The sequence below is a fragment of the Accipiter gentilis genome, chromosome 19 (assembly GCF_929443795.1).
Source record: "Accipiter gentilis chromosome 19, bAccGen1.1, whole genome shotgun sequence".
Lineage (NCBI taxonomy): Eukaryota > Metazoa > Chordata > Aves > Accipitriformes > Accipitridae > Astur > Astur gentilis.
Window position 1 is genome coordinate 3,965,916 of NC_064898.1, and position 26,090 is coordinate 3,992,005.

The window sequence follows — 26,090 nt, forward strand, 5'->3', positions numbered from 1 at the left end:
AGACCAAATGAGACAAAGGTCCTTTCCTTTAATCTATGTATATTATATGAAGACTACAGCTAGCAAGTACACATACACTGACTCTCTGGGGAAGGCGGATGAATAGTAGAAAAGTGTTGCTGGTTTTAGCCCCAGTGCACAGTCTGCTTGTCTTTCAATCTGCAATACAAATCTCCCCTGATGAATGCAACAGTTGTGATTTTATTTTCCAGGCAGACGAATACAGAGATGGTAATGGCCAAAAGGAGTCTACATACAAATCTCAGAGTTTAACACAGCTGTAAGGCAGTTAGGTCCTGTTTCTGTTATCTTGCTGAGAAACAACTGCTGTAGATTGGTAAATAAAAGTTAGCACTGTCCTCAGGAGTTATTTTTTAAAAATCCAAGCATAAACGAAGAGCTATGGGTGAGGGGATGGTCTGTCTGGATGACTGAAGTGGCCAAAGTTTCTTCATCATTTTCGAAAATTGCCCTCCTTCAATGACTGTCCAGTGACTGCTTCAACTTCTCCTTAAAGAAACTAGTTGTGAGTGTATAGGGAGTGGAGTTCAAGGCACTGTGTATTGGCAGAACAAATACCACTATCCAAGAAGGGACAGTGTCTAGGAGAAAAGGAAAGATACTTCTTATGCTCTGCTGTAGGAATGCTAAAGAAGCAAACGTCTTTATATAATTTTACTTTATGGCCTTTATTTTACTTTATGCCATGTCACTTTGTGTCATTTTTTTGCAAAACATTACATTAGCATTATTTTTACAAGAAAGGGGTTTAAATTCAACATTGCTCATTGTGGTTTTCGTTGAGTTCACCATGGGTTTTCATGAAAAGGGAGAAAAAAAGAGCTTTTCACCAGGGAGTGTCTTTCTCTCTATCTACTGGAATTTAATAGAAGCAGGGGTGGCTTCTGTAAGAAGCTGGTGGAAGCTTCCCCTGTGTTCGAGAGAGAGCGAGCCCATACCAGCCGGCTCTGAGACGGACCCGCCGCCGGCCAAGGCCGAGCCAATCAGTGATAGTGGTAACGCCTCTGTGATAACATTTTTAAGAAGGAAAAAAAGATTCGGACAGAGAGAGAGAAACAGCCGCCAGAGTGAGGAGCGAGAACATGTAAGAGAAACAAGCCTGCGGACACCAAGGTCAGTGAAGAAGGAGGGGGAGGAGATGCTCCAGGCGCCGGAGTGAAGATTCCCCTGCAGCCCATGGTGAAGACCGTGGTGAGGCAGGCTGTCCCCCTGCAGCCCAGGGAGGTCCACGGGGGAGCAGATCTCCACCTGCAGCCTGGGGAGGACCCCACGCCGGAGCAGGGGGATGCCTGAAGGAGGCTGTGACACCATTGGGAACCCCGCGCTGGAGCAGGTTCCTGGCAGGGCCTGCGGATCTGTGGAGAGAGGAGCCCACGGAGCAGGCTTTCTGGCAGGACTTGTGACCCCGTGGGGGACCCATGCTGGAGCAGTGTGCTCCTGAAGGACTGCACACCGTGGAATGGACCCATGCTGGAGCAGTTTGTGAAGAACTGCAGCCCGTGGGAATGGCCCACCTTGGAGGAGTTCGTGGAGGACTGTCTCCCGTGGGAGGGACCCACGCTGGAGCAGGGGAAGAGTGTGATGAGCCCTCACTCTGAGGAGGTGAAGTGGCAGAAAATAACGTGTGATGACCATAAACCCCATCCCTGTCCCCCTGTGCCTCTGGGGAGGCTTGGTGGTGAAATCCGGGAGTGAAGTTGTGCCCGGGAAGAAGGGAAGGGTGGTTGGGAAGGTGTTCTGAGATTTCGTTTTATTTCTCATTACCTTGCTCTGGTTGATTGGTAATAAATTGAGTTAATTTTCCCAAATAGAGTCTGTTTTGCCCGTGATGATAATTAGTGAATGATCTCTCCTGTCCTTATCTCGACCCGCAAGCTTTTTGTTATATTTTTCTCTCCCCTGTCCAGCTGAGGATGGGGGAGTGATAGAGCGGCTTTGGTGGGCACCTGGTGTTCAGCCAGGGTCAACCCATCTCAGTCAAGCCATTGACAACTTACTACATTTCTTTAATGCCTTTCATATTACGGAGAATTATTTACCCAATTTTCTACAACCACGAGGTATCAATTTTCTAGAATTATAATGGGAAAGCAGGGTGCCTTTGTTACTGTGTTTTCTGTTGGCGGCTGCAGGGTTCGCAGGGCTGCGTACAGCCGGTGCGGTGAGGGAGAACCGTGATGTTGTACAGCTCCTCCGCGGGCTGGCGGGGAGAGTGGGGGGACAGCCCGTTGTCTCCTCAGGACCCCCTGGAAATCAGTGCCTGCACTTACAAATGTGGTGTCTGGGTTGCTTAAAGACCCTCCTGTTGCATTTTTGGTTTCCCAATGATCAAACGAGTGGACTTACACATACTGCCATGGGATTTTGCAGCTGTAGCAGAGGAGAACCTCTTCGCTGGGTAGCCTGTTCTGGTTCTCGCCTACATACACGGATTGAAGATTGTATGTATGAATTTTAAAGCTCAGTTTCTGAATGCAGAAGAAGTCAAATGTTTTGGGCAATACTTACTCTTCACCAATGGTTAACTAGAATTCCTCTGGCAGAATTGGTTTGGTTTAAATTGAATCTTTAACAAAAGAAATCACACACAAACAGCATTACCTGGAATTTCCACCTGGAATAAGGACAGGATTTCAATGACAGACAGGAATCCAGCAGATGGCATCAGTGAATACTATTAAAAAAAACGATTGGCAACAGCAACATCCCTGCGTGTGTGACTCCCTACTGCTGATGTCCGAAGGGCAGTTTTCTGAACGGACCAAAACATGCTGACCTACGAGAACACGATGATGTGGGAGAAACAAGAGTCAAAACAAATAGCATTGAAATGGTCTTTCTTCTCTTCCCGTTCTCTCAACCACTTCTCTGTTTCATTCTCTTCCATTATTTTGTTATAATTGTTACATTAATGTATCTATAGTACATAGATACCAATTTTATGTTAGAAACAGCTCCTCAATATTGTCTAGTGTCACGCAGCCTGCTCACATATCACGTGTTCCCATCTGTTACACAGCGAGATGTGAATAAGTTGTAAGAAGTTACTATAGAAACACAGTTAATGCACAGTACGGGTGGGCTCGTGATTCCACAGAGATCTGGTCTCCTGACTAGAAATGCTGCAGTAAATCTGAAGCAGAAACCACCTGCAGGACTCTCACATAGTACGGAAAGAACGACATATTCCCCAGCAAAGTGACAAACTGCTCTGAGGCATATGTTCGTTTTAGACTGGCTTCCTCGGGTCTGTATAAATATTCATTCCAAATTACTGATGGAAGAACATGTGCAGAGCAAGCTGTGCAACTTGGATTTTAATCGCACTGCGCTGTGTTGCAGAGCAAGGTTTTTAACAGTTCATCAAATGGCAGCTCTGTAGACTGGAGTACTCCGGTAAGTAGCTCAGAGCCATTGAAGGAGCCATTTATGTCAAGATCCCAGCATCTGTGTATTGGGTTTGCATGGCAAGGTTTTGGTAACGAGGGGCTACAGGGGTGGCTTCTGTGAGGAGCTGCTAGAAGCTTCCCCCATGTCTGACCGAGCCAATGCCAGCCGGCTCCAAGATGGACCCACCACTGGCCGAGGCCGAGCCCAACAGTGACCCTGGTAGCACCTCTGGGAGAACAGATTTAAGAAGGGGAAAAACCTGCTGCAGAACACTAGCCAAGGAGAGGAGTGAGAAGATGTGAGAGAAAGAACGCTGCAGCCCCCCAGGTCAGTGCAGAAGGAGGGGAGGAGATGCTCCAGGCGCAGGAGCAGAGATTCCCCTGCAGCCCGTGAGGAAGACCACGGTGAGGCAGGCTGTCCCCCTCAGCCCAGGGAGGTCCACGGGGGAGCAGATCTCCACCTGCAGCCCGGGGAGGACCCCACGCCGGAGCAGGGGGATGCCCGAAGGAGGCTGGCACACCATGGGAAGCCCACGCTGGAGCAGTCTGTGCCTGAAGGACTGCAGCTCATGGAAGGGACCCACGCTGGAGCAGTTCGTGAAGAACTGCAGCCTGTGGGAAGGACTCACATTGGAGAAGTTCATGAAGGACTGTCTCCCATGGGAGGGACCCACGGTGGAGCAGGGGACAAGTGAGGAGTCCTCCCCTGAGGAGGAAGGAGCAGCAGAGACAATGTGGGATGAACTGACCCCAACCCCCATTCCCCGTCCCCCTGCGCTGCTGGGGGGAGGAGGGGGAGAAAATTGGGAGTGGAGTTGAGCCGGGAAGGAGGGAGGGGTGGGGGAAGGTGCTTTAAGATTTGGTTTTATTTCTCATTACCATACTCTGATTTGATTGGTAACAAGTTAAATTATTTTTTTGCCCAAGTCGGGTCTGTTTTGCCCATGATGGTAATTGGTGAGTGATCTTTTCTTGTTCTTATCTTGACCCAGAAGCCTTTCGTTATATTTTCTCTTCTCTGTCCAGCTGAGGAGGGGAGTGATGGAGCAGCTTTGGTGGGCACCTGGTGTCCAGCCAGGGTCAATCAATCGATCACAATGTGGAAACAGGCTTTTGCTCAGACGTATGGATTGAAACAAACTATCTTTTGACATGTAGCTTTCTCATCTTTTTGATTTCAAGAGATAAAACAAGGAATAACTGTTAAATGTATATGTACTGGCAAAATAAACTGGCAAATGCAGGTCAGGGAGAAGGTCATTTGGTAGCATTTTGAATAATTCTCAGTCTTTGCTGTGAGTGAGTATTCTGAGGCTGAGCATGACCATCTCATACATATTTCAGGCTGATGTTTATGGGGTTTATTCTGTTAATTTCCAGTTTATTTCATATATATATGTTTAATCATTATTCCCTGCCAGTATAATGCACATAAAGCTATGTTTTTAAAGTTTCATCCCATTTTATTTATATTATCACTGTTTTCTTCAATCCAGACCATACTGAGAGGTAGTTGAAGGTTTATGATTTTACTGATTTATAAAATTGAAAAGGTTTCAAACCATTGAGTTGTACACACAGTATAGCTAAGTAATTTTGTTACCTCGTTATTCAAATTACTATTCCCTTCTATGTCTTCGCCTTTCCTTTGTTACACTCGCTTGTGTTTTGTTAAAATTAGATGCTAAACTCTTCTGATGACACAGACAAAAAAAACCTAAATAAAAAGTCCAGAAAGACAACCATATCTTGGGCTGCATCAAAAGAAGTGTGACCAGCAGGTCGAGGGAGGGGATTCTGCCCCTCTGCTCTGCTCTGCTCTGGTGAGACCCCACCTGCAGTTCTGCGTCCAGCTCTGGGTCCCCTGCGATAAGAAGAACATGGACCTGTCGGAGCGAGTCCAGAGGAGGGTCACGAAGATGATCAAGGGGCTGGAGCACCTCCCCTGTGAGGACAGGCTGAGAGAGTTGGGGTTGTTCAGCCTGGAGAAGAGAAGGCTCCAGGGAGACCTTACAGCAGCCTTCCAGTACCTAATGGGGGCCCTACAAGAAAGCTGGAGAGGAATTTTTTACAAGGGCATGTAGTGATGGGACAAGGGGTAATGGCTTTAAACAGAAAGAGGGTAGATTTAGATTAGATGTGAGGAAGAAGTTCTTCATTGTGAGGGTGGTGAGGCACTGGAACTGGTTGCCCAGAGAAGTTGTGGCTGCTCCATCACTGAAAACATTCAAGGCCAGGCTGGATGGGGCTTGGAGCAACCTGGTCTAGTGGAAGGTGTCCCTGCCCATGGCAGGGGGGTTGGAACTAGGTGATCTTTAAGGTCCCTTCCAACCCAACCCAACCTAACCTATGATTCTACGATAAGTGTGCAGCTAGCACACAGCACATGAGGCTCCGGTCCTTTTGTGGGCCTTTGGGAAGTGTTACAACATGAACACTAATAGTGTAGTGAGAAGTGCATCTATCAGTGAATGTTCTGCAGACCAACTGTCAGTTTTTCTAGTAAAATAATATTAGTCAGTGATTATAACATAGTAGAAATTAAACTTAGCAAGAAATATATCAAGGGAATACCTGTTGCCTCTAATTTCTTCTGTGCGATCAGAATTCAGTGGGGAACAAACTCCGTTTTCCCTGTAATAATTTCCAAAACCTCTTCATCCTAGAATGGGATTATTGCTATGGCAAATCCAGCAATCCGTATGGATATAAGAATCACTACTGTCTGCTGCTTTCCAGGATGGGTATTACTGAAAGGACAGACAATCACTAAATACTTTTCCAAGGTCATATATGTCAACAACAGGACTGGCACCTCTGTAGATAAGCATGGTGACGCACCCCGTGATATGGCATGGTAAACTTTCCATCCACAGCACAGCATATTTTTTATACTGTCCATGGTATTTAACATCAAAAACTCCAATGAAGAACCAATGCAGCCACGTTAGACAATCAGCACCTATTTGAGAAACAGATTTTACAGTTTACTGGAAAATAGCGATGAAGTGCTTTATATATAGTTTACTTACATGTTTAGCCAAACCCTGGCTGGCATTCAAAAATAATTTAACCCTGTGCTTGCGGCATCAGAATTCATGTGCTATGGGGCTACGAGCCCCTCAGTCACAAACGGGAGAGTGGAAGCTGGTGTCACGATATAAGAGTGAAGTGTTGCCGAACATGCTCCTGTGAGCATGCAACAATCCGGCATCAAGCTCCGTGTCTGTGGCCAGCACGGTGGCTTTTGCAGGCAGCAGAATATTGAATCACTGCAATATTTGGCATGCAGGCAGCCAGCCCTGGCGAGAGCCTGCAGCGGTGTCTGGGTACAGACACTGCAGCGGTGGAGTTTCAGCCAGGAGCAAGCTGAAAGAATCTCAGGCAGAGTGTGCGAGACCTGGCAGGCCTATGGCACTATATAGTATATACAGGGCAGTATGTAATAAATACCCAGAAGATCTCTGTTCTCTTGCCTGGGGTTCACCTCTTCTAATTTTACACATCCACAATACGTATCTATTAACAAGGTGAATTCATTTCCACTGGCTTCAGCCATTTACAAAGCTGCAGATCTGAGCCAGCTGCACCTTGACTGTCTTTACAGTCAATGAAATCAACAGCTACTTTTGGGACAGGAGTCATTAGGCCTACTTTGGATGTCTTTTTTAGAATTAGGTAAATCGCACAATTCATTGACTATAAAGAGAGCGCAAAGTGACTAGTTCATAGACATCTGCACTGTAAGCATCTGAAGTCATGCAAGATAAAATGTTCCCTGTGTGAAGTTAACGTGCCGTCAGAAGAGTTTGTAGGCTTGGTTAACTTGAACAAAGAGAGGGGAAGTAATAAGAGGTCTCATGTGTTTTTAAAGGGTTAATCACCTGGAAACACCGTCAGACTATTGCACCTTAAGCTTGCAAGGCAGTAGGATTTGGCCTACTGCAATCATTTGGAAGTACTCACATTTTGAAATATACAATTCAAAAATAACAGAAGCACTTATTCGTTCCTGTGCCAAAAAAAGGAGAATCGAATCGAATCGAATAGAAAGAATAGAATATTTCAGCTGGAAGGGACCTATAACAATCATCTAGTCCAACCGCCTGACCAGTTCAGATGATGATGAGTTGACATATCACAGAATAAATCCAGACAGCAAGTAGGCCAACACTAGCTAGATTGTCCATACTCATTAATGCAGAATGAATAGTAGTAAATAATAAAGTAAAACGTTTAAGTTTCATAGGTTCTTTCTACACATCTTGACTACCTAAAGTCAAGGAATTGAAGGACCCTGGTTATTTTTTCACACTCAGTTTCATTTAGAACATCAGAAAATAGTGCAAAAATAGATAATGCATAATATTTTAAAGTGTTTTGAAACTAGTATGTGTCTAGAATGCAAACTGAGATTTTCGGAACATACATGATGTTATGTATTATATATAATATAATGTCATAATATAGCATACAATACTATATTAATACATTATTTTTATTAATATACTAATCAAATCAATACATTATTAATATCTTTAATACATACTTACAAAATTTCAATAGACATGGTGCGCGTCTCATTTTCTGCTTTGATAAATGATCTCATTCTGATGACAAGATTTCCAAAACATGCAACACAAGCTATGACCCACACAAATACTCTCAGAACTTTGTTAGCTAAGAGATCTTCAAATGATGAAATCCCAACTGTTAATGATGTGCGTATTTGCAGGTGGAGTGCATGGAAGCAATAAGTGAAACTTTTTGAATAAGCTGAAAGTAAAGCAATGAGTACGTAAGGCTGCTGGTTAAACACAAGCCAATGTCACAGTTATGTACTAGTTATGCAATTAAGGTGCAAGGAGCTGGAAGAGAAGAAATTTTAGCAAAATAATTCCTAGTGCATGTGAGGGGCACGTTGTGAGAGGTATTAAATCAAGGGAGGATTTACTTAGGGGGTTGGTAGCAGCTCGTATCCTTTTGGTCCCCAATAGCAATGCTGGTGGTCGTGGCCACAGTCAGCTGTGATTTCCTTCAGATCCCTGGAATATGCAATTAAGACATTGCCCTTTTTTCATGTACGACTTGAGAGGAATGGTCAGAGCTGGTGTATTTTTTGTTTTCACAAACCTTGTAAGGACTTTGCTCTGCTACTCTTAGTTTGTTGTCAGCGTGCAGGTGGATGTTCTTCACGCTAAGCTGCTTCAAAAGCAGATCTTTTACTGTCCTTGGCAGAAGGATTTTGCCTGCCTTAACAGATTGTGGAATGCCTGTGGAATGACTTAAATTTGGTAACGAACATTATCACAGCTTAAATGCTTCAAGTCCTTGACCATTATTCAAATAAATAGTTCTCTGCTTCAGTGGCAGTGGTCTCATAAAGAAGGCTTGTGGGACAGGACACAAAGGCTCCTAATACAGTAAGGCCTGCAAGAGCAGGGTTGTTTGGAAATGTATCCTTACATGCCATTGACTTCTACAAGATTTAAAAATATGTTCTGGTATATAAAAAAAAAAAAAAATAAAACCCGAAGGATAGATCTGCAAATAAAATTCTGATGTGACATAATTATGGCTGCGAAATGTATGAACAATGATATATCAAATTTTGCATGTCGATGTGGTCCTATTGATTGTATCCACCATGTGCTGGTAAGTGGACAGTAGCTGATTTGAGTTTTATTTTTCAAGAAGCAATGAAGAGTAGAGGAAAGAGGATAATATGAGCTTTTTAGAAATAAAGTCAGAAAGAACGTGCACAGTTGACGAAGATGCTTACATTCATAGCATGGAATAAGCAAATATAAATATTTGGGAGCGATTCTAGACTGAAAGACCAAAATCAGAAGGAAAAAATAAGCCTGAAGATTTCTTATCAAGAATGACGTTTTAATTATTTAGAGAGGCAAGAGGCATTTGAGTATATATCCTGGCTGGCATTAAGTGTGAAAGTGTGACACTCCTAAAGCCTTTTGCCTCAGCTCAGGGATTGTAGTTGAGAGGCAACTGGTATTACTGGCATGTAGCTGTGACATACTGTGAAGGAAAAAGGTGTGCTTTATGGCAGTGAATTAAGATGTCTATACAGCGTATGGTCTATCTTCTCTATGAACATATATGGCTTTTATTCATGTCCAAAATATAATCACTTTTCTGTTTCTTTACTCGCTTCTCAATTGTGGTGCACATGAATGAGGTATTCTACTTCTGCCTGCTAAGCTTAAGGCTACAGTAACTCCCAAGTAAGCAAACAGTTTTATTTATTCCACTTCAGGCAGAAAAAGAAGTGTGAAGGGCAGAAAAAGAAATGATTTGATATGATGTAGAAATGAGGGAACAAAATAAGGAGCGTGTTTCCTTTCTCTGTTTAAAATAGCGAAACATTTCATCTATTTTTGCAGAAATTGGGCTACCAAACCGCATAAAACATTCAGCTTATATCCACATTGGTAAAATGAAGAGGGCCAAGACACGGACGTAAGCAGCTATCCACGCTGCTTCGTTGTTTTGTCCTTTGTGAGCTAGTTAGGCCAGACAATTACATTACATTTTCTAGCATAAATGGAGCCTAGGGACTAAAGACACCTACTAGGACCAGTCATGACGTGCACGTGATGAGACAGATGGATGTTTAGGGTACAGGTAGGTTCCTCCCTCCCACCCCAAGAGTGACAGAGGAGCGCAGAACTGAAGGAGAAGGGTATCGTCAAGGGCAGATGTGGAATGCTTGCGGCAGATGTAGAATGCCCTACACGGGGCAAGAGAGGTGCCGAGCGCTGAAAGATGTTCACGTGGAGTGCCACGGGGCAACCTGCTTTGCTCACGTCATGTGCCAAGAAGAAAGCACAGGGCTTAGAGGTATGAGGCAGGCAACCAGGGACACCGGTAAGCAGAAACGTTATACAAAATTTTGACTTCCGTTCTCCTGTAATACAAACAAGAACAAGACACCAATGGGTGTATGTGGCTGTCCAAACAGATGTTGAGGAAATGCCAACAACAATTAAAATGAACCCTGGAAACAAAATAGTGGAGAAATATAGCCCTTCCCCTGTCCGTGACATGGCATGATTCAATGGGGCTTGCTGGCTGGGCAGGACATACACTCCATACATCAGGGAAATGTGATGTCAAATATCAGTAAACGGAAAAGGTTTGGGTAATATTACATGCATGCAAGTAAAACCAGTACTGGCACTGAGAGCCTTAAAAGCATTCAACTTGATAAAAATCCTAATGGTGGTAGAGCCATGAAAGGACACTTTGTGTACTGAATATATTCAGTAAGCATTTTCTGAAGTGTCTGAAAGCAGAGCTTCATTCTGCTGCATCCCAACAGACCTTCAGTCTACAAATTCAGTGTCAGGAGTGCGTGTGCTAGAAGATTAGCAAACCCAATAGGGCCAGAAACGGTGAAAGAACTTCATTATTTTGCACATTTGGCTATAATGGAAAAAGAAAAGAGGCCACGGGAATAGGTTATTTGATTGTCTGTGATCCAAACAGGAGAAGAAACTCCTAGCGTAATCCAAGCCAACTGTAGCCACTTCACAGAGGCAAAAATGCTAAAAGAAACGTGCGGTATTGAGTGAGTCGTTGCAGTAGGTGCTCAGTGCAGGTGCTGCCGTACTTGGACTGCAGTGTATCATTTTTACTTTACTGTTGGGCAATAGCATTTCAAGGGATTTGATACAAGCCCTGCACAGATGATATTTTAGGGAAAGGCGGGTGAAGTATTGGCAGAGTGACAGGAACTGAAATCTTGTCAATGATGCTCTAGTAACATGAAAAACAAAACCCATTCTATTCATATGATGCAGCTGGCGTAACCTGAAACTGGTTCATAGCAATGGCAAGGCAGGGTACAAAAGATATGTTTTGATCATGTTTTAGAAAAGGGAATCATCACCAGAAGGAAAAATAACAAAACTACTAAGTCAGGTGTTCTGCTTAGATAAAAGGCACTTGGGTTGTTGTATCCCTTTGAAATACTTGCATGAAAGGAGAAAAATAGCTGATCCCAAGGATTCCAAATATGGTTTAGGAAGAACATACTAATCTGGTAAGATGGAAAGGAAAGCCTGAATTTGAAAGCCCCAATGGAAGAGGTGAGTATCGACTTCTGCATTTGTGAAGAGTACCAGAAGCAGAACTGCAGGGAACCTCTGCCAGACGTGACAGTGTGTGTAGCAACTACCCAGGCCTTAACGACCAACACGAAGAGTGTTATCGCGGTGGCTGTATCAAGGTTGCCCAGAGAGGTGGCAGATGCCCCATCCCTGGAAACATTCAAGGTCAGGCTGGACGGGGCTCTGAGCAACGCGATGGACTTGAAGATGTCCCTGCTTACTGCAGGGGGGGTGGACCAGATGACCTTTAAAGGTCCCTTCCAACCCAAACCATTCTAGGATTCTATGAATAAGACTATGAGAGTGCTCATGTCCATCACAGGAAAAGGTTAAATCCCAAACTCCGGAGCTTTGGTCCTAGGGCAGACATGCCTTTGATACCTGATCTGGGATCAGGGATTCCTGTATTTCCAGATAACCTAGTAGGTGTTCCTGCCTCAGCTCTTCCCAGCTGTATTGTCTGTTTCGCTTCAAGGAAGACTCAGGGGAGATTCTTTTTGACAAGGATTTCAAATTTTATTTCAGGATTTGGTTTGGCTCTTGTCCTGGCCCCAGCCAAGAAGCATTTTTTCCCCCCGAGATTTTAAACTTTCAAACCTCTTTTTCGTATTATATACTGTCTATCCCATGAAATAAAACACCTGTCATCCTGTCAGCAAGGCTTCTGGAAAAATGAATGATTGCTGAAATCTCTTTGTTCTGGTTAATTCTAGCCCAGTTAGATTTCAGGGGGGCAGCGGGGGGGTGTGTGACATTATGTCTGTCTTACATTCTTTGTCCTGTATTGCATGTTCTCAGTTGGAAACATAGATCAGACAACCATTTTGACAAGCAGGTGGTACTATTACATTGGCAGTACCATATCTATCATGGCTCTCAGATTAAAATAGTACATTTTTCCTCGCTGGTCAAGGTTTATATAGCAGCAGAGCACTTCTCCATCCATATTTCAAAACAATGTCCTGTCTTATGATTGCTGTCTTGTTCCTGTGGTGGTTTATGGACTAGAATATTGATACTTGCTGCATTTAGTTCTGTGAATAAGAATGAAACAAAGAGCTGTAATGGAACTTCAAAAAGAATCTAAAAAGAAGTTCTGGCACAGCTGCTCTATGATTGACGCAATTATCCATCAAAAACCATCTGAGGTGCCCTGGAGACACCCGGTTTAGATGCCCATGTAGAGCTGTCTGATAAGACACACGAGACCTGCAGCCTTATGGATTAGCAGGTGAGGGCCAGGTGGGGTAGATACCTCAGGGCATCTCCAAGACTCCCGTACAAGGGCAGCTGAATAAGCCACTGGGATCTGGAGAAAGGCTTATCTCAACCTACGCTAGCTTTTGGTTTGCTGAATGGCTCACCAGGCTGATACTCCATCTAGTATTAAATGTCCTGTGGTATCCAAGACATCCTTGTGAGCAGGCAGGCGTGACACAGGACCCGCGAGAGACCAAAGGATTTCTGGAGTGGAGATGCTGCAGGGATGTCAAATAGCGTTAGACATCTGACCTGTGGGCAACTGAACCCATGGCCTAAATTTTGCCCTTACTGTAATGACTTAAGACACATTGATCACCTGGTTACCCTTGGACACTTAGGGGGGTCTACAAAAGGGAACTGAATGTTACCCTGTGTGTTGACGTCCTCACAGCGTTTTTCATTGTGTAGCACAGGAGAAAAATATCAATGAGTTGCAGGAAAGCTGTTCAGATTAATCAGATCAATTCAGGATGCTTTCCTTTTGCTTAACAAAAAATAGCGTGAATTTGAAAATAATATTTACTTCTTCTTTTGGAGAGCTTTTAAAGAAAAAGCCATGTGGCATAGAGTGACAATTTTAAAAAAGATATTGTAGTCTTGCTTTTCGACCTTGAATCCAATGAAATTATAAGCTGGACTTTTAGATGAGGGTGAATCTTTGCAAATTAAAGAACAAATAAGAAAACTTCTGGATTCAAGCTTTGTGTGAAATACTTAATTAAAAAAAAAAGTGTCTGAATCCTCAGCCTTGTGAGGTGAGTATTTTATAAACCACCCCAAAGAAGAGTTTATAGAAATTCTAAAATACTTGTTACCATTTATTTATGTCCTTATCTGCCCAGGTGCCCTAGCTGTACTTGTGTAATTTGCTCTTAAGGTATGTGTTTTGATTGCTCCCAGGCTTATCATTTGTGAATAACAGTAAAACTGAGCAAACTGTATGGCTGTAATTTGCGTATTTTGGCCTGCTACCTTAGGGTGTTGAAGGAATAGAAATTAGAAGTACATTCAGCGTCTTACAGAATGGCAATCAATACTTAACATGCCTTTTGTAATTGATTAATATTTCTCCTGGAAAGAAAGGGTATTATTTAGTGTGCTATGTTAGTAAAATGTTTCATGTTTTACTTACAATGACTGAAGCTGCTGAAGACTTTCCATGTGATCCTCAGAGAGGTGAGAAAGTGCATTGAAAGACAGGTTCCTAAACGAAAGAAAAACTGTTTCTTATTTTATTTCAGGAAAAAGACAAGCTAAACTAGTACATTTTTAAATTCAGTTGGGAATTCTTAGTTATAACTTACAGCTTTTGTAAATACTTCATATTTTTAAAAAGGTAACGTGGTAATTCTGTAATCACATTACGGGACAGACCCCTTCGAGAAATACAAAGAACAAAAGCAATCGGATTAATCCGTAGTATTGCACCCACCCCTTTCACTACACAAACTTTAGGAACTCTAAGACACAGATTTTCTCCTTTTTATAGGTGAGGAGGGATGCTATCTTACTTAAAATTTTAATAGCAGCAAAATCAGCTTTTATCATTACTTCAGGTCGCCCAGTACTCCCTTGCTCTGATTTTATCCATAAGTCACTTTGAAGCCAGTCGGTACAGGCACTGATGTTTGGTGATTGCTAAACACGGATCGTTTTAGCTGTGATTCATCATAACTAATTCAGCTGAGGTATCTAATTTGGGAACCTGGTTGCCAGAGGGTCTCTCTATAATTTATGAACTTAATAATTGCTGAGAGGTGAGATGAATCAAAGCCTAATTACACAGATGTGAAGCTTTCACATTTCATATAGGTAGAACATGCAAAAACAAAGAAAAGAAAGTTAAAAAAAATCCCACAGTAAATTCAGCACCGAAGATCAGCGTTAGTGAATGAGTTTTCACCATGCCAGCGAATCAGCGTCTTTAACGAATAACCCCAGTCGCTGCTCTCCTTCCACAGCCAGTAGCAGCCTCTTCCAATCACTCCCGTCACTGACGGCTCCCCTTCTCCTTCGAGCTTTCCCTTCTCTTTCCTGCTTCTGCACCTTCTGCGGCTGTTTTGTGTTTCTGCCTGAACATGTCGTGCCGGATCATGAGACAACCAAATCCCAGATGCAGCGTGACTATATGCAGATGAGCCTAATGCATACACGCTTATCCCCAGGGGAGGTGGCAGTCTCAGATTTTAAAGTAGGTGCCTGAGTTCCCCAGACAGCTACTGGGAGAGGCTGGGTCTCCTCTAAAGCACGGAGATGCTGCCCTAGCTATCTTCGTACAGACTGCGCAGGGACTATAGGTACCCTCCGTCTGTGAGCCGAAGCAACTGAAAAACGTAATATTGGCTGCAGAGGAGCCGGGTGAAGCTGGGCACCGGTATGCCCAGAAAGGAGGGAGCCTGCCGGTCACTGGGACTTGTTTTTCAGCCCATACAACTATGTCTGTTGTAAAACCGGGGAAGTCTTGGAATAAGTTTCCCCCCATCCCTGTGACGCTGCCCGAAGCGCTGCCCGCAGCTCCCTCTTGCCGGGGTTCCTTTCTGTCCTTCTGCCTGTGGTTCTGCGTGGCCTCCTGCTTCACCTTTGGCAGAAAAAGTGCGGTATACTCACAGATTACAGGCATGTAATAGCTCGCGCTTTGTAATTTAAAAACAGATTTTAGAAAGCTCACAATTCCCCCAAATCTTTTAATGAGGGAAAGGCGCTTGCAGGCAGCAGGTGTATTGATTTCCATGAAGAGACATGTAAAGCAAAATATATATTAGAATAAGTACTTAATGATTCAATTTAGTACGGAGTGCTAATTTAATGTTTCAGTATGACTACTTGGCTTTTTATTTTTCTAGTTGTGTTAGAAGTTACACGGGACCCTGGTTAATTTTTCCAAGCTGTAACGAGGTGTGTTGTTGTAGTCAGTGCAAAAGAAACCTCTGTAAGACTAAGTAGTTAGTTAAGTAAAACCTTCCTTAGTTTTAATTAAAACCAAGCAAATTACAGAGCAAAAGAGAAATATGGAATTTTGTTTGATTAAAGGCTCTGGAATTTGCTGTCCAGACAGAAATTTTACATGTGCAAATTTAGCTTTTTTTGCTTTTGCTCTTGCTGCAATTGATAGAGTTCCACTGCGGGGAACTCCTGTTCCTCACTGGTGAGACACCACAGCTATAACACCAAGGAGCATTTTATGTTTCTTAACCTGTAGAGTTTTTATTCAAGAACATGATCCTCCTTCAGATTCTGCTTTTCTTGTCCCGTGTGTTGTAGGAGATCCAGCTGAACACAAAAAAATCAGAAATGTGAGTTATTACTTTATACCAATATACTCAATTTTAACAGCAACAAAACATTTTGCTCAGGTTTCCTGCAAAGGGGAAACCCAGTCTGAAGGACGAATGGATTCAACAAGAAAAAATATCTGCAGGTTGAGATACAGGCATACCATAGTATTCCTGCTTCGTGATCAGATTGCAAGTCCCAGGAGTTAGTGGAGTTTAAAAAGCACCCTGGTGCTCACGATCTGATCACAAGGTGGAAATAATACAGCGTGCGTGTTTCTTATTCTGTTTGTTGAAACAAGCGATCGTGACAATTGCCAAAACGTGCCATGTGACTGCGCATACAATAATTCACTTAATTGTAAAGAATATCTCCTTGACAATGGCACAACTGTCCCGATGAGGCTTAATACATTGAGACAAATCCTGTGTTGAGGACTGAGAGTCACGCATAGTCAAAAGGGTTTTGTTGCCTTATTTTCATACTTCTTTTACTTACAATACTGTGAGCACATCACATTCCAGGAAGATGGTGTTAGTTAAGGCCTTAATATGACTGCCTTCAAAATCCCTGAATAACAATAAGGAAAGTGTCTTTATTCATGAGTTGTGTAATAGTTTTGCAGGAGGTAGTTTAAGCTCTGGGCTAGTCGTCTTTTTTTTGACCTTCCTTTATTTATTTCTTACAAGATTAGTGCAGATTTATTACCTAGTTTTGAATATGAATGTAAATATGAAATAAAGCGAATTATACTCTTGTCTTTGTTGTAATTTTGTCTCCATTTACGGCCCAGCTCACCGGCCATTTCAGCAATAATAGGCTAATACATTAGCATTTCTTATGTGTAATGTGCGTACCAGAATAAATAGAGACCACTAGGTGGAGATTTTACATTTAATTGCAACAGGTATCTATATATTCTAAGTTACACTTAGGATAAACATGCATTCACAGTAACCAATTTCATTTTCACTGGGAAACTGAAGTGAAAGACAGAATTTTGCTAAACTCATGAGAGTCATGAGAACAAGAAGCAGCTCTAAAGATTTATGTTGGCAGAGGACCGTGGTATTTTTTAGACTGTCATTTGAAACACTGCGAGGTTCAACTTTGGCAAGGTTACACTTTTTTTAGAATGTTACACCTTTAAAAGTGGCTTGGCCTAACAGAACAAATGATGAATTTTTATCTTCACAGAAAAAGATGTATTAATTTATCAAATGAAACTTTGCATAATTTACTTACGTACGGTTAATAAGAAGCATTTGAGTACAGATCTTCTTGGGAAGAGTCTCAAGTGAATTGTTTATCATTGATCTTCATAAATTAAAACATGGTTAGAAAACAAGATGTTTTATCATACTTCATAACACAATATGCAAGTGTAAGAAAGATATGCAAATGTAAACTTTTGAGAGAAGAATTCAAGAGTAGATTTAGTTACATTGCTTTGAAATTTAAAGTAAATTTAGATTTTACAGGAACTACGCAAGAAAAAAGATTTTTTAAGTTACCAGTAGCAAAATATAGCACAAAGAGTTACTTTTGATACTAGCTTCTTAATGTATTTTATTTATACACAATGGATTCATTGAATGACCAAGAAATATGCTAACTTGAACGACTCAGAAAAAAATTGTGTTTATTAAATAATTTACATCCTCAGTACGGTTCCTGTAGGTTTTCCACACGTGCCATGACCTTCCTTAAACTCTTTCCCATGGGAGCTGGTAAAGGTGGAAACATATTTTGGCCCTTGCTCCATCCATTGCTTCAGTGCTCACTCTGGGGAGCCTGGTCCAAAGGCTACTGGTGCCAGCTCTGATGCCAGCAGCTGCCTGCCAGCAGCTTGGCTGAAACAGCTGAGTCCATGAATCATTAAAGACACAAAATTCTTCATCCTCTTTGCCCTGAGCCAAGGGACTAGCAGCAAAAAGTTAATTTTCTGCTAGCAAACCCAAATAATTTATTTCCCTGGATACTATTAAAACCAGCTGCTAGCTTCTCTAAGAAACCAAGATTATACATTTCGGGTGCTGGTTTGCTTGATGAGAGTGATGGAAAATGCTTATAGGACTTCACATCTCCCTCCCACATACTGTAAGCTCTGCCTTATATGGAATTTTCTGTTATAGGCATCACAGTGATATCTGTATGGGAAATTGTCCAAGTGCCTGAATACTGTTTCAGCTTTCTGAAGGGAGATGCTAGGTTGTATCCAAAGTTTTCCAGTTTAGATCGTGAGGTCCCAGTAGGCATTCTGAGACAAGAGATATGATTCTAAACAGTTTTACAACTTCAGGAATGTGTTTTAGTTTTAACAGAAACATAGTAAAGATAGTCCTAGCATGGAAGATGCCTATGAGAAATCCACATTTGGATCCTGGTGTGGTAAGCATGGGGAGTTGACAAGCGTGATTCCTTCATGAAGAAGGTGTTTGAAAGGCTTAAAGAAAGAAAAGAACTTGGAGGAAACTCAAAAAGATAGAAAGGAAAGCTATTTGGATATTGAACAACACCAATATGAAAATGTGCAAGAGCAATACTTACCAAACCCCCAAAGACTTTAGCCCAGTAAGTAACTGCTGTGAAATTTTCACCATTGGCTTATAATCTAGAATTCTGGAAAGAAATAATAGTTTACTACATCACCAATCCTTGTAAAGAAACAATGAAAAAATGGCTGAGATGAGCAAATCATGGGGGAGCTTTTCCTCTGCAAATCCAAAATAGCTAGACCTAGACATTATCTCCAGAAATTGGAACATAACCTGTGTGAAAAGGAGTTGCAAGCTTCAGCAGCCATTCCAATTTTTTTTGTGTGCTGAACGTCATTGGCAGACATAGCTTTACTGCCTTGTTCCTTTCTTTTTAGATCAATGCCATAAACACACGCGCTGCCAGAGATGAATGGTGCATTTACAGACAGGGAGAAAATGGGCACTCACAGCCACTTCAATTTGTGTAGGACTCTGAGTACTCCACATTTCAAACTAGTGATACATTTATGACTGAGATACCTGTTGACAAAAACATATAACACAGAAACTAAAATAATACTACCTAAAAACTGATAGGCTACTTTTAAAGAGAGAAAACAGAAACCTTTCAGTCAATTGATGAGAACAACCAGAAAGATAAAGAACTGTGACAAGAAATAGTTGATTTTAAAATGCCAAGTGAAAGTGTTTTAAGGTTTCTATCTCATAAAAGGCTGACTTACTGCAAGGGCAGTAGCAATTGATTTAATCTTTTTTAATATTTTATAGTTGGAATGATGCTGGGGAAAGCATTAAAAATGTGCTGTTGTGAACAGTTTTGCACTGCACTAGGGTGGATATGTTTTGCTACGATGCAATGGACAACTTTTGCCTAGGTCTTATACGTATGCTTTTTAGACCAAGGCAGACTTAGTAAAAATGCTTTGCATTTATGTGCACTAATCTATCAAAATGTCAATACCTGTAGCTTGTAATTCAAAACTTGAAAAGGCACCGGAAAGATTAGCCTGATTTTCAAAGGCACTGAGCTTGTATCAGCTTTTGGAAGTGGTGGGGGTACCCGAGTGCCTAATAATGCTGTAGATACTGGCATTTGAAAAATTTGGCCAATATGGTTTGCAAATATCAACTAATGAGGCAGTGTCAGGTACACATAGTAAATGAAGTTTCTAATGGGTGGATAATGATACAAAAAGAGGTTCAGCGATTTGCCTTTGCTTCAGTGGGCATTCAGAGTCACAGTAGGAGTTAAAATTCATGAAGTGCTCACATCTTTCTTGAGCTACTGGAAAATGCAGAATAGTGGTTGGATGAGACTTTGAAGTTCAGATGCCATCTCCTGTATTGTGGAAGGCTGGTTGCTCTGCGATACCCAAGAGACAGTCAGTTATTTTAAAAGGGAGAATAGGGCAATAATGTACTCACAATTTCTGAAGTTTTCAAAGTCCAAAGAATGCTTTCCTTGATATTGTCGGAATGCAATCGTGTTGTAGAAATCCAGTACTGGTAAGCTAAGAAAGCCAGGATAATCATGATTCATTCACTTCTTAGAAATGCAAATGTTTTATAATCCCGTATTTATCCCCTTCTGTCATTTTAAGCACACTACTAAATTAATGCCTGGTGTAACACCACTGAAGTAAGATTCAATATTTTCCACCAGAACAGAACCTTCTAATGAATTCTTTGAGACTATTTGGTATGTGTCTGTCTCCAGGGTGTGTCATGTCCCATTTCTTGATTATGCTTTTGGAATAGAAGATCATAGGGTATAAAAAATAAGAAACAAAATAGAAAGCACTGGAGGCTGGGGAGAAAAGCCAATCCTGTTTGAGGCTGCGGGCTATTATTTTGAATTTTATTAAATGTGAACCATCACTAGCCATCCTTCTTGGCACACTTACACTAACATACATTGCACCTGCTGATGCGACTCAGCTGAAAATTAGTAGCATGTATATTTTGTTTGTATAAAATTGGTTCTAGCACTCTGCCCTCTCTTCAAATGATACAGTCCTTTCACACGACTGTTGTTACTGCAGGCTGCTAACCGCTTTCAGATGGAAGGCAGTTTGCGCTGTCATTAGGAACTGTCAAATAAAAGGCATACACCATCCGGTCAGAAGCAAGAGCTAAACTCAAATACCAGTACTTAGGGGTTTTATGAGGATTTATCTTAAGGCTGGTATATGAATTCTTACCCTTGAAGCTGTCTCTATTTTCTTATGTAGACTTCATACATGCTAGCTTTGTCTGTGTGCCTTAATTCTACAAGAGTTTATCTGAGGTATAGGGCTGATTGATTGATTTTTTTTTATTATTATTAACAACAGCCATATTTTAAAAGGACACAAGTCATTCTACCTGACAATGTAATATATATGAACACCTTCCTTCTTCATAACTCAATGAACTTGGAAGAAGATGTGTTGAAAGCTTCCCAAGTCAAATTCTAATCAAAAGGCCATCCTACTATAAAGAACATGGAAGACACCACCCAGCTTGAAAAAAAAAAGTACTAGGGGTCTGTGAGAGGACTGACTACACAGGAGAGCTTGCCATGTGTACAGCTACTTGCATAATTTTGCAGTTGGTTTCCATGGTAGCTTAGCATCAAAAAAGAAAGAAAAAAAGAGAAAAAGTTAAAAAGATGCTTTATTTAACCTTTGAAACAGTAAGGTGCAGTTTCATGACAAAATGGTGGCATTTCTTATTAGACAGACTTATTTTCTGCTTACTTATTTTTCTGTGGCAGGGAGCAGGACTAGAGTTCTGTGTATTGCATACAAAACTGCAGCGTCTGCGCAGTTCTGGCTACACGGGAAGACCAACATGATCAAAGCAAGAAGTTCAAAGGCAAATGCTGTGCTATACTGTTAAAAAAGTGATCACGCAGGTGACTGTATATTGATTTTGTTCGTTCTATATACTCCAGGACTCATGTAATAATTTAATAAACTGTCAAGCTACTCACACTTTCTTCACCTTTGTACACTTGCTGAAAACTTCACCTGGAAGAGAATGGGTCTGTGTGTGTGAGTGACCTAAAAGTGATCGGGAACTGATGTTTAAAATAAGTCTTAACTGGTCAGTGTTGCAACTCTCAAAAATCAGACGTTACATCTGGGTGCAGCTGACATAGGGTCAGAGCTCGGAAAAGACTTTGGGCACATCCCATTACGTTACACCAGGCGCAGTCCGTTGGGTGCAATACCTTGCCTGGGAAACCTGGGTAATCTCAGCTTCTTTGTCATCTGCCCTGATTGTTTAAATCCCGAGCTGAAGCTTGAGTGCCTTCCCAGAATTAGCTGGGAGTAGACAGGTCTCCCTTTGGTCTGTTTGGAAAGTAAATGTACTCGACTGCTTGAACAAGCTAGCTGAAGGCCAGCAAACTTCATTGCCGAGTTTTAAGACTGTCTTCTTTTAAATATTTTCCTTAGGTGATCCAGACAGATCTTTGAGAATTTCTCACATTAACAAGTATTCAGCCATATATAAATTTTGACAACCTGTAGGACTGGAGCTGACAAAATGAAATAGGGAGCTGTCAGTCATCATTAAGAACCAATAATCCTGAAATTCCTGCTTTGGTAACTTTAGCAATATTTGGTGGGTGCTCATTAACCCAATGCTGGCTGCACAAGCAGTGATCTTCAGTGAGTGGCCTGAGGCTGACAGGCTTTAAGCAGCAGGAATGATGAACCCAAATAGCATTCAACTCACCTAATTGTAAACATCTACAGTGCAAAATGCACATCTCAGCTAACACCCCAAGCTCTCTTTAGAGAAGTAAACATGTTCTGTGTGCAGTTCATATGACCTGTATTAGATGTCTGGTTTACAGTGTTGACACATATTTTGTCAGATGAATTCCACGCTGAAGTGGGCCTTGCAGCAAAATGCTCACAGCGTTCACTACATACCAGTAAATCATGTAGTAAATATCTATAGTGGGTCTTTTCTGCAGTCTCTGAATGCAGAGTGCCCATATGTGGTAGTATAGCACTATGCAAAATGTGTTTAGGCATCTCTTTGTTTGTAAAACAGCTTTATGCCTCTTGCTTGCCAAGACACTGTCCTTGCTTTCTGGGATTTAAGGGAAGGGCTTTTTGGGTATCCCAACATGGCAGTCCATCTGAAGAGCTGTCCCAGAGTTGTAACACTTTGACTGAGCTGAGCCTTTTGGGTTTATGACTCTTCGTCAGTAGGCAGGAAGAAATATTTCAGAAGGCATCAACATAAAACATTTCAAGATTTTTTTTTTTTTTAATGTTTCATAGGGAAGCCTTTCTTTTTCCTTTTGTTCCTGAGTGGGATGAAAACAAATATTGACTTTCCAAAAGTTTCTAGAAATGTAATTTCCATGTTCCTGCAACTTTATAAACTGCAACCTGGCACTAATAAGTTCGTTCCACATTGTATTGCTCTGCTCTGGTATGCATGCAAAAAGCTCTGGGAAAGTAAAGCAGTTCCCTGAGCACATCTAAAATTCCAGATATCTCTATAATTATAGTAAATATATGTATGCAGTGAAAAGACTTAGAAGTGTAACATAGTTTAAGGATATTAATAAGGGCATTAGGATTAAGTTAGAATTCTTCTGATAAAGGCAGATAATTAGGCTTTCCATGAACCATATCAAAGATACTTGCCCATCCAGTATTATCTCCTATAAGAAGTGTTAACCTTTGTCAGCTGTGCTTTAAATTGTCTATCAGCTTTTAATGAAAACCAGAACATTAATGCCAATTTTTCTGTGGGGTACATGTGTTCTCTTATATGGGTTGGAACCAACAGTAAGTCTTCAAATGGATTGTTTTTATTGTCTTTTCTGCTGATTATGAGTAGCAACTAAAAGCCCAAATTAAGAAATCTCATGTAAATAGAATATCAGAAGTGTACCAGACTATAAGCATGGCAGAGAGAGAGAGAGAACTAGAGAGACAAATCTAATGTTGATGCAAAATACTGTTAGAAGATGTGTTTGTGAAAAGAACTGAATGCTAACGTAGAATGATTCATGTAGTGGAGGAACTCACACTGCAGTACATGGTATAGCATGGAGAGTTACAAATTATTTACAGTGAAAATCTACACGTGATAATGGAATTGTTCTAGGACAAGACTGAAAGTCAGAAAGTGACTCAGTAAAACCCAGAAAGTTTACACCAGTTTCATTAAAGGAATATGTTTTATGATCTCAACTTTCAGACAAAACCATGGAAAATGATGAGAGCAGATCATTACTGTACCAGCTAAATGTATACGCAATTGTACAAGTTATATGAGATTTGAGAGAAAATCAGTTAAAATTTATGAAGCTTAGACTTTTTTTTTTCTTTTTAATAGATTGGCAGAATGTGGGAATGTCTATTACATGTGGAAAGTCATAAACACAAATGACCACATCCAGAGGAGGTAGCTGACGGGTGATGGTAATGAAAAAGGAAAGAGGCACAGGAGGAAGATTTGAAATACCTAGAAAGAAGAAAAGGAAGTGAAAGAGATGTGAGAACTTCACCAGGAGGCAGGTGGGGAGGGATGATAGAAAGCAGGAGATGACAGTGGAGTTGACATATTATCTTCCAACCCAACACGCTTCAATTACAGAAGAAGTCAAATGTGATGTAAAGGGAATCATGCTCCAAAATAGGGATCATTTACTAGCCAAAAAAAGGAGCTTGGTCTCATTGATCTGACTTCCTCATTGGTCTTTTGGATTGAGAGTGGGCATGAAGATCAGTAAGACAGAGAGGAATGGTAGTGTGGTCACCACCAAGTGCGTATGTGCTTATGCACATGTACCAACATATGCATATATCTAAGACTCTTACAATACCTGAAAGCATCATAGAATAAGAATTCTTCGCTTCTACTGGTAGAAAGCCTTACTGAGCATAAGTACTCCTACTTATGTGCAGGAGTTTGTGCACCCACTTTGAAGGATTCCCCAGACAGATACACAGTGATTACCCACTCTCCAGAGCAGAGGATAATATAAGAGGGGTTCTACAGGAATCTCACCATTGGAGTCTGCCTGAGGCATGCCTTTAGACACACTGTCGGTTTTCTTTGCTGACCAGCATGGTGTAATTCCCTCATTCATTGAAGAAAAGAAAAGAATCAATTACATTGAAAACCCCAGACTTGTCCGGCTTGTGGATCATCTGCCAACTATTAGTGATTCAGTGTGTATTAGCTGGAGAAGCACATCCCACAACCAAATTTTGTTTCTGTATACTTACAGATGTTGCTGTACTTAGCACAGTTCTCTTCATCCACACCATTCTCATAGTCATTTATGCTATCACAACAAAATGTCTATGGGAGGCACATCATATGATTTCTGCGTGGAAAATAACCCTTTTGGCAGACAACACCAACTGAAATGTCTTCTATCAGCCAGGAATCTGAGAAAATATGGGAAGACATTTCCTCTATAGTAGAGTAAGTTTCGAATTAGAAAGGCCTGGTAAAACTAGAAACACAGCACATGACAGAATATTTCATTTTTCATTTTAAAGTGCATTGTATGTCATTTTAATTCTGCCTATTTTATTAGTGTCAGCTACAAATGGCTTACCACCACTGAAACTTAGAAGAGACAGCTTAAAGGTTCTGTTTGGTTTTCTTCTCTCTTTCCTATCATCTGCAGAACACATTGCTGGCCAGAAAGAAACTTATTAACGTACCTTTCCTGGTAGACTGTTTCCTCAAAGGTGTAAGCATGAAGTAGCAGAACCCTGCAGCGTGGCCAGGGATGGACAGAGAAGTGGTACTTGGGTGCTTCTGGCTGGGGGAAATGTACGTCTCCTGTGAAGAGAGGACTTCGAGCTGGAGCATGGAGAAAGCCACTTCTGATGCTGGAGGCAGCTGGGCCATGGGGAAATGTCCACTTACACATCAGAGAGGTACAAGTGCTAAGAACACTTACTGCACACAATTACAGTAAAATCTTTGAGCAATTGGCAAGTCAAATCTTGTTATGAATCTGCAAAGTTGATCTCAGATTTATGGCTTTTCTTCTGGGATTTTTTTTTTGCATTAATGCGATTACATTTATAGTCTTGTAAATCATTCATTAAGACAAGATGTTCAAAGCAAGAAAATAGTTGTTATTTCCTCTATTGGCGCATATCGCAAATGACTGATTTTTCGCAGAACATTTGCAGGAAGTCTGCTCTATTATTTCATTACAGGTATGGAGCATATGTCCATTTGCAAAAACACTTTTTCGCTTTCACAAAGTTTACAGGAGCTTTTATGGCCAAGAAAAACTAATGGAAGAATGCCTAAAACTGCAAAGAAGAAAACCAAACAAACCAGGAAAGTTCTTTGTATCATACAGAGCTGATTCTGGTTTTACTCATTAGCAATGTCTTTGAAAAGTGAAGTTCAAATCTGACAATGCAAATTTGGTTATAATCTTAGTTGAACGGGTAGAAATGTCTATGCACCCACCTTGCAAAGGCAGACATGCTGACTGTAGACACATGAGGCTCCTATGGGAC

At 41.4% G+C, this 26,090-nt stretch overlaps 1 protein-coding gene across 1 annotated transcript; it reads right to left on the bottom strand.

Annotated features, from left to right (window-relative positions):
* Positions 1–360: 360 nt before the first annotated feature.
* Positions 361–24,625, bottom strand: RXFP2 (relaxin family peptide receptor 2). The gene is given in 18 exon segments (XM_049822718.1): positions 361–602; positions 2,623–2,663; positions 2,665–2,701; positions 2,704–2,815; positions 5,939–6,063; positions 6,066–6,237; positions 6,239–6,372; positions 7,956–8,173; positions 13,938–14,009; positions 14,110–14,181; positions 15,474–15,506; positions 16,577–16,648; positions 18,629–18,700; positions 19,027–19,098; positions 20,020–20,082; positions 21,554–21,623; positions 23,171–23,248; positions 24,604–24,625. Coding segments are annotated over 18 exon segments (1,707 nt in total).
* Between the last annotated feature and the right edge of the window lie 1,465 nt (positions 24,626–26,090).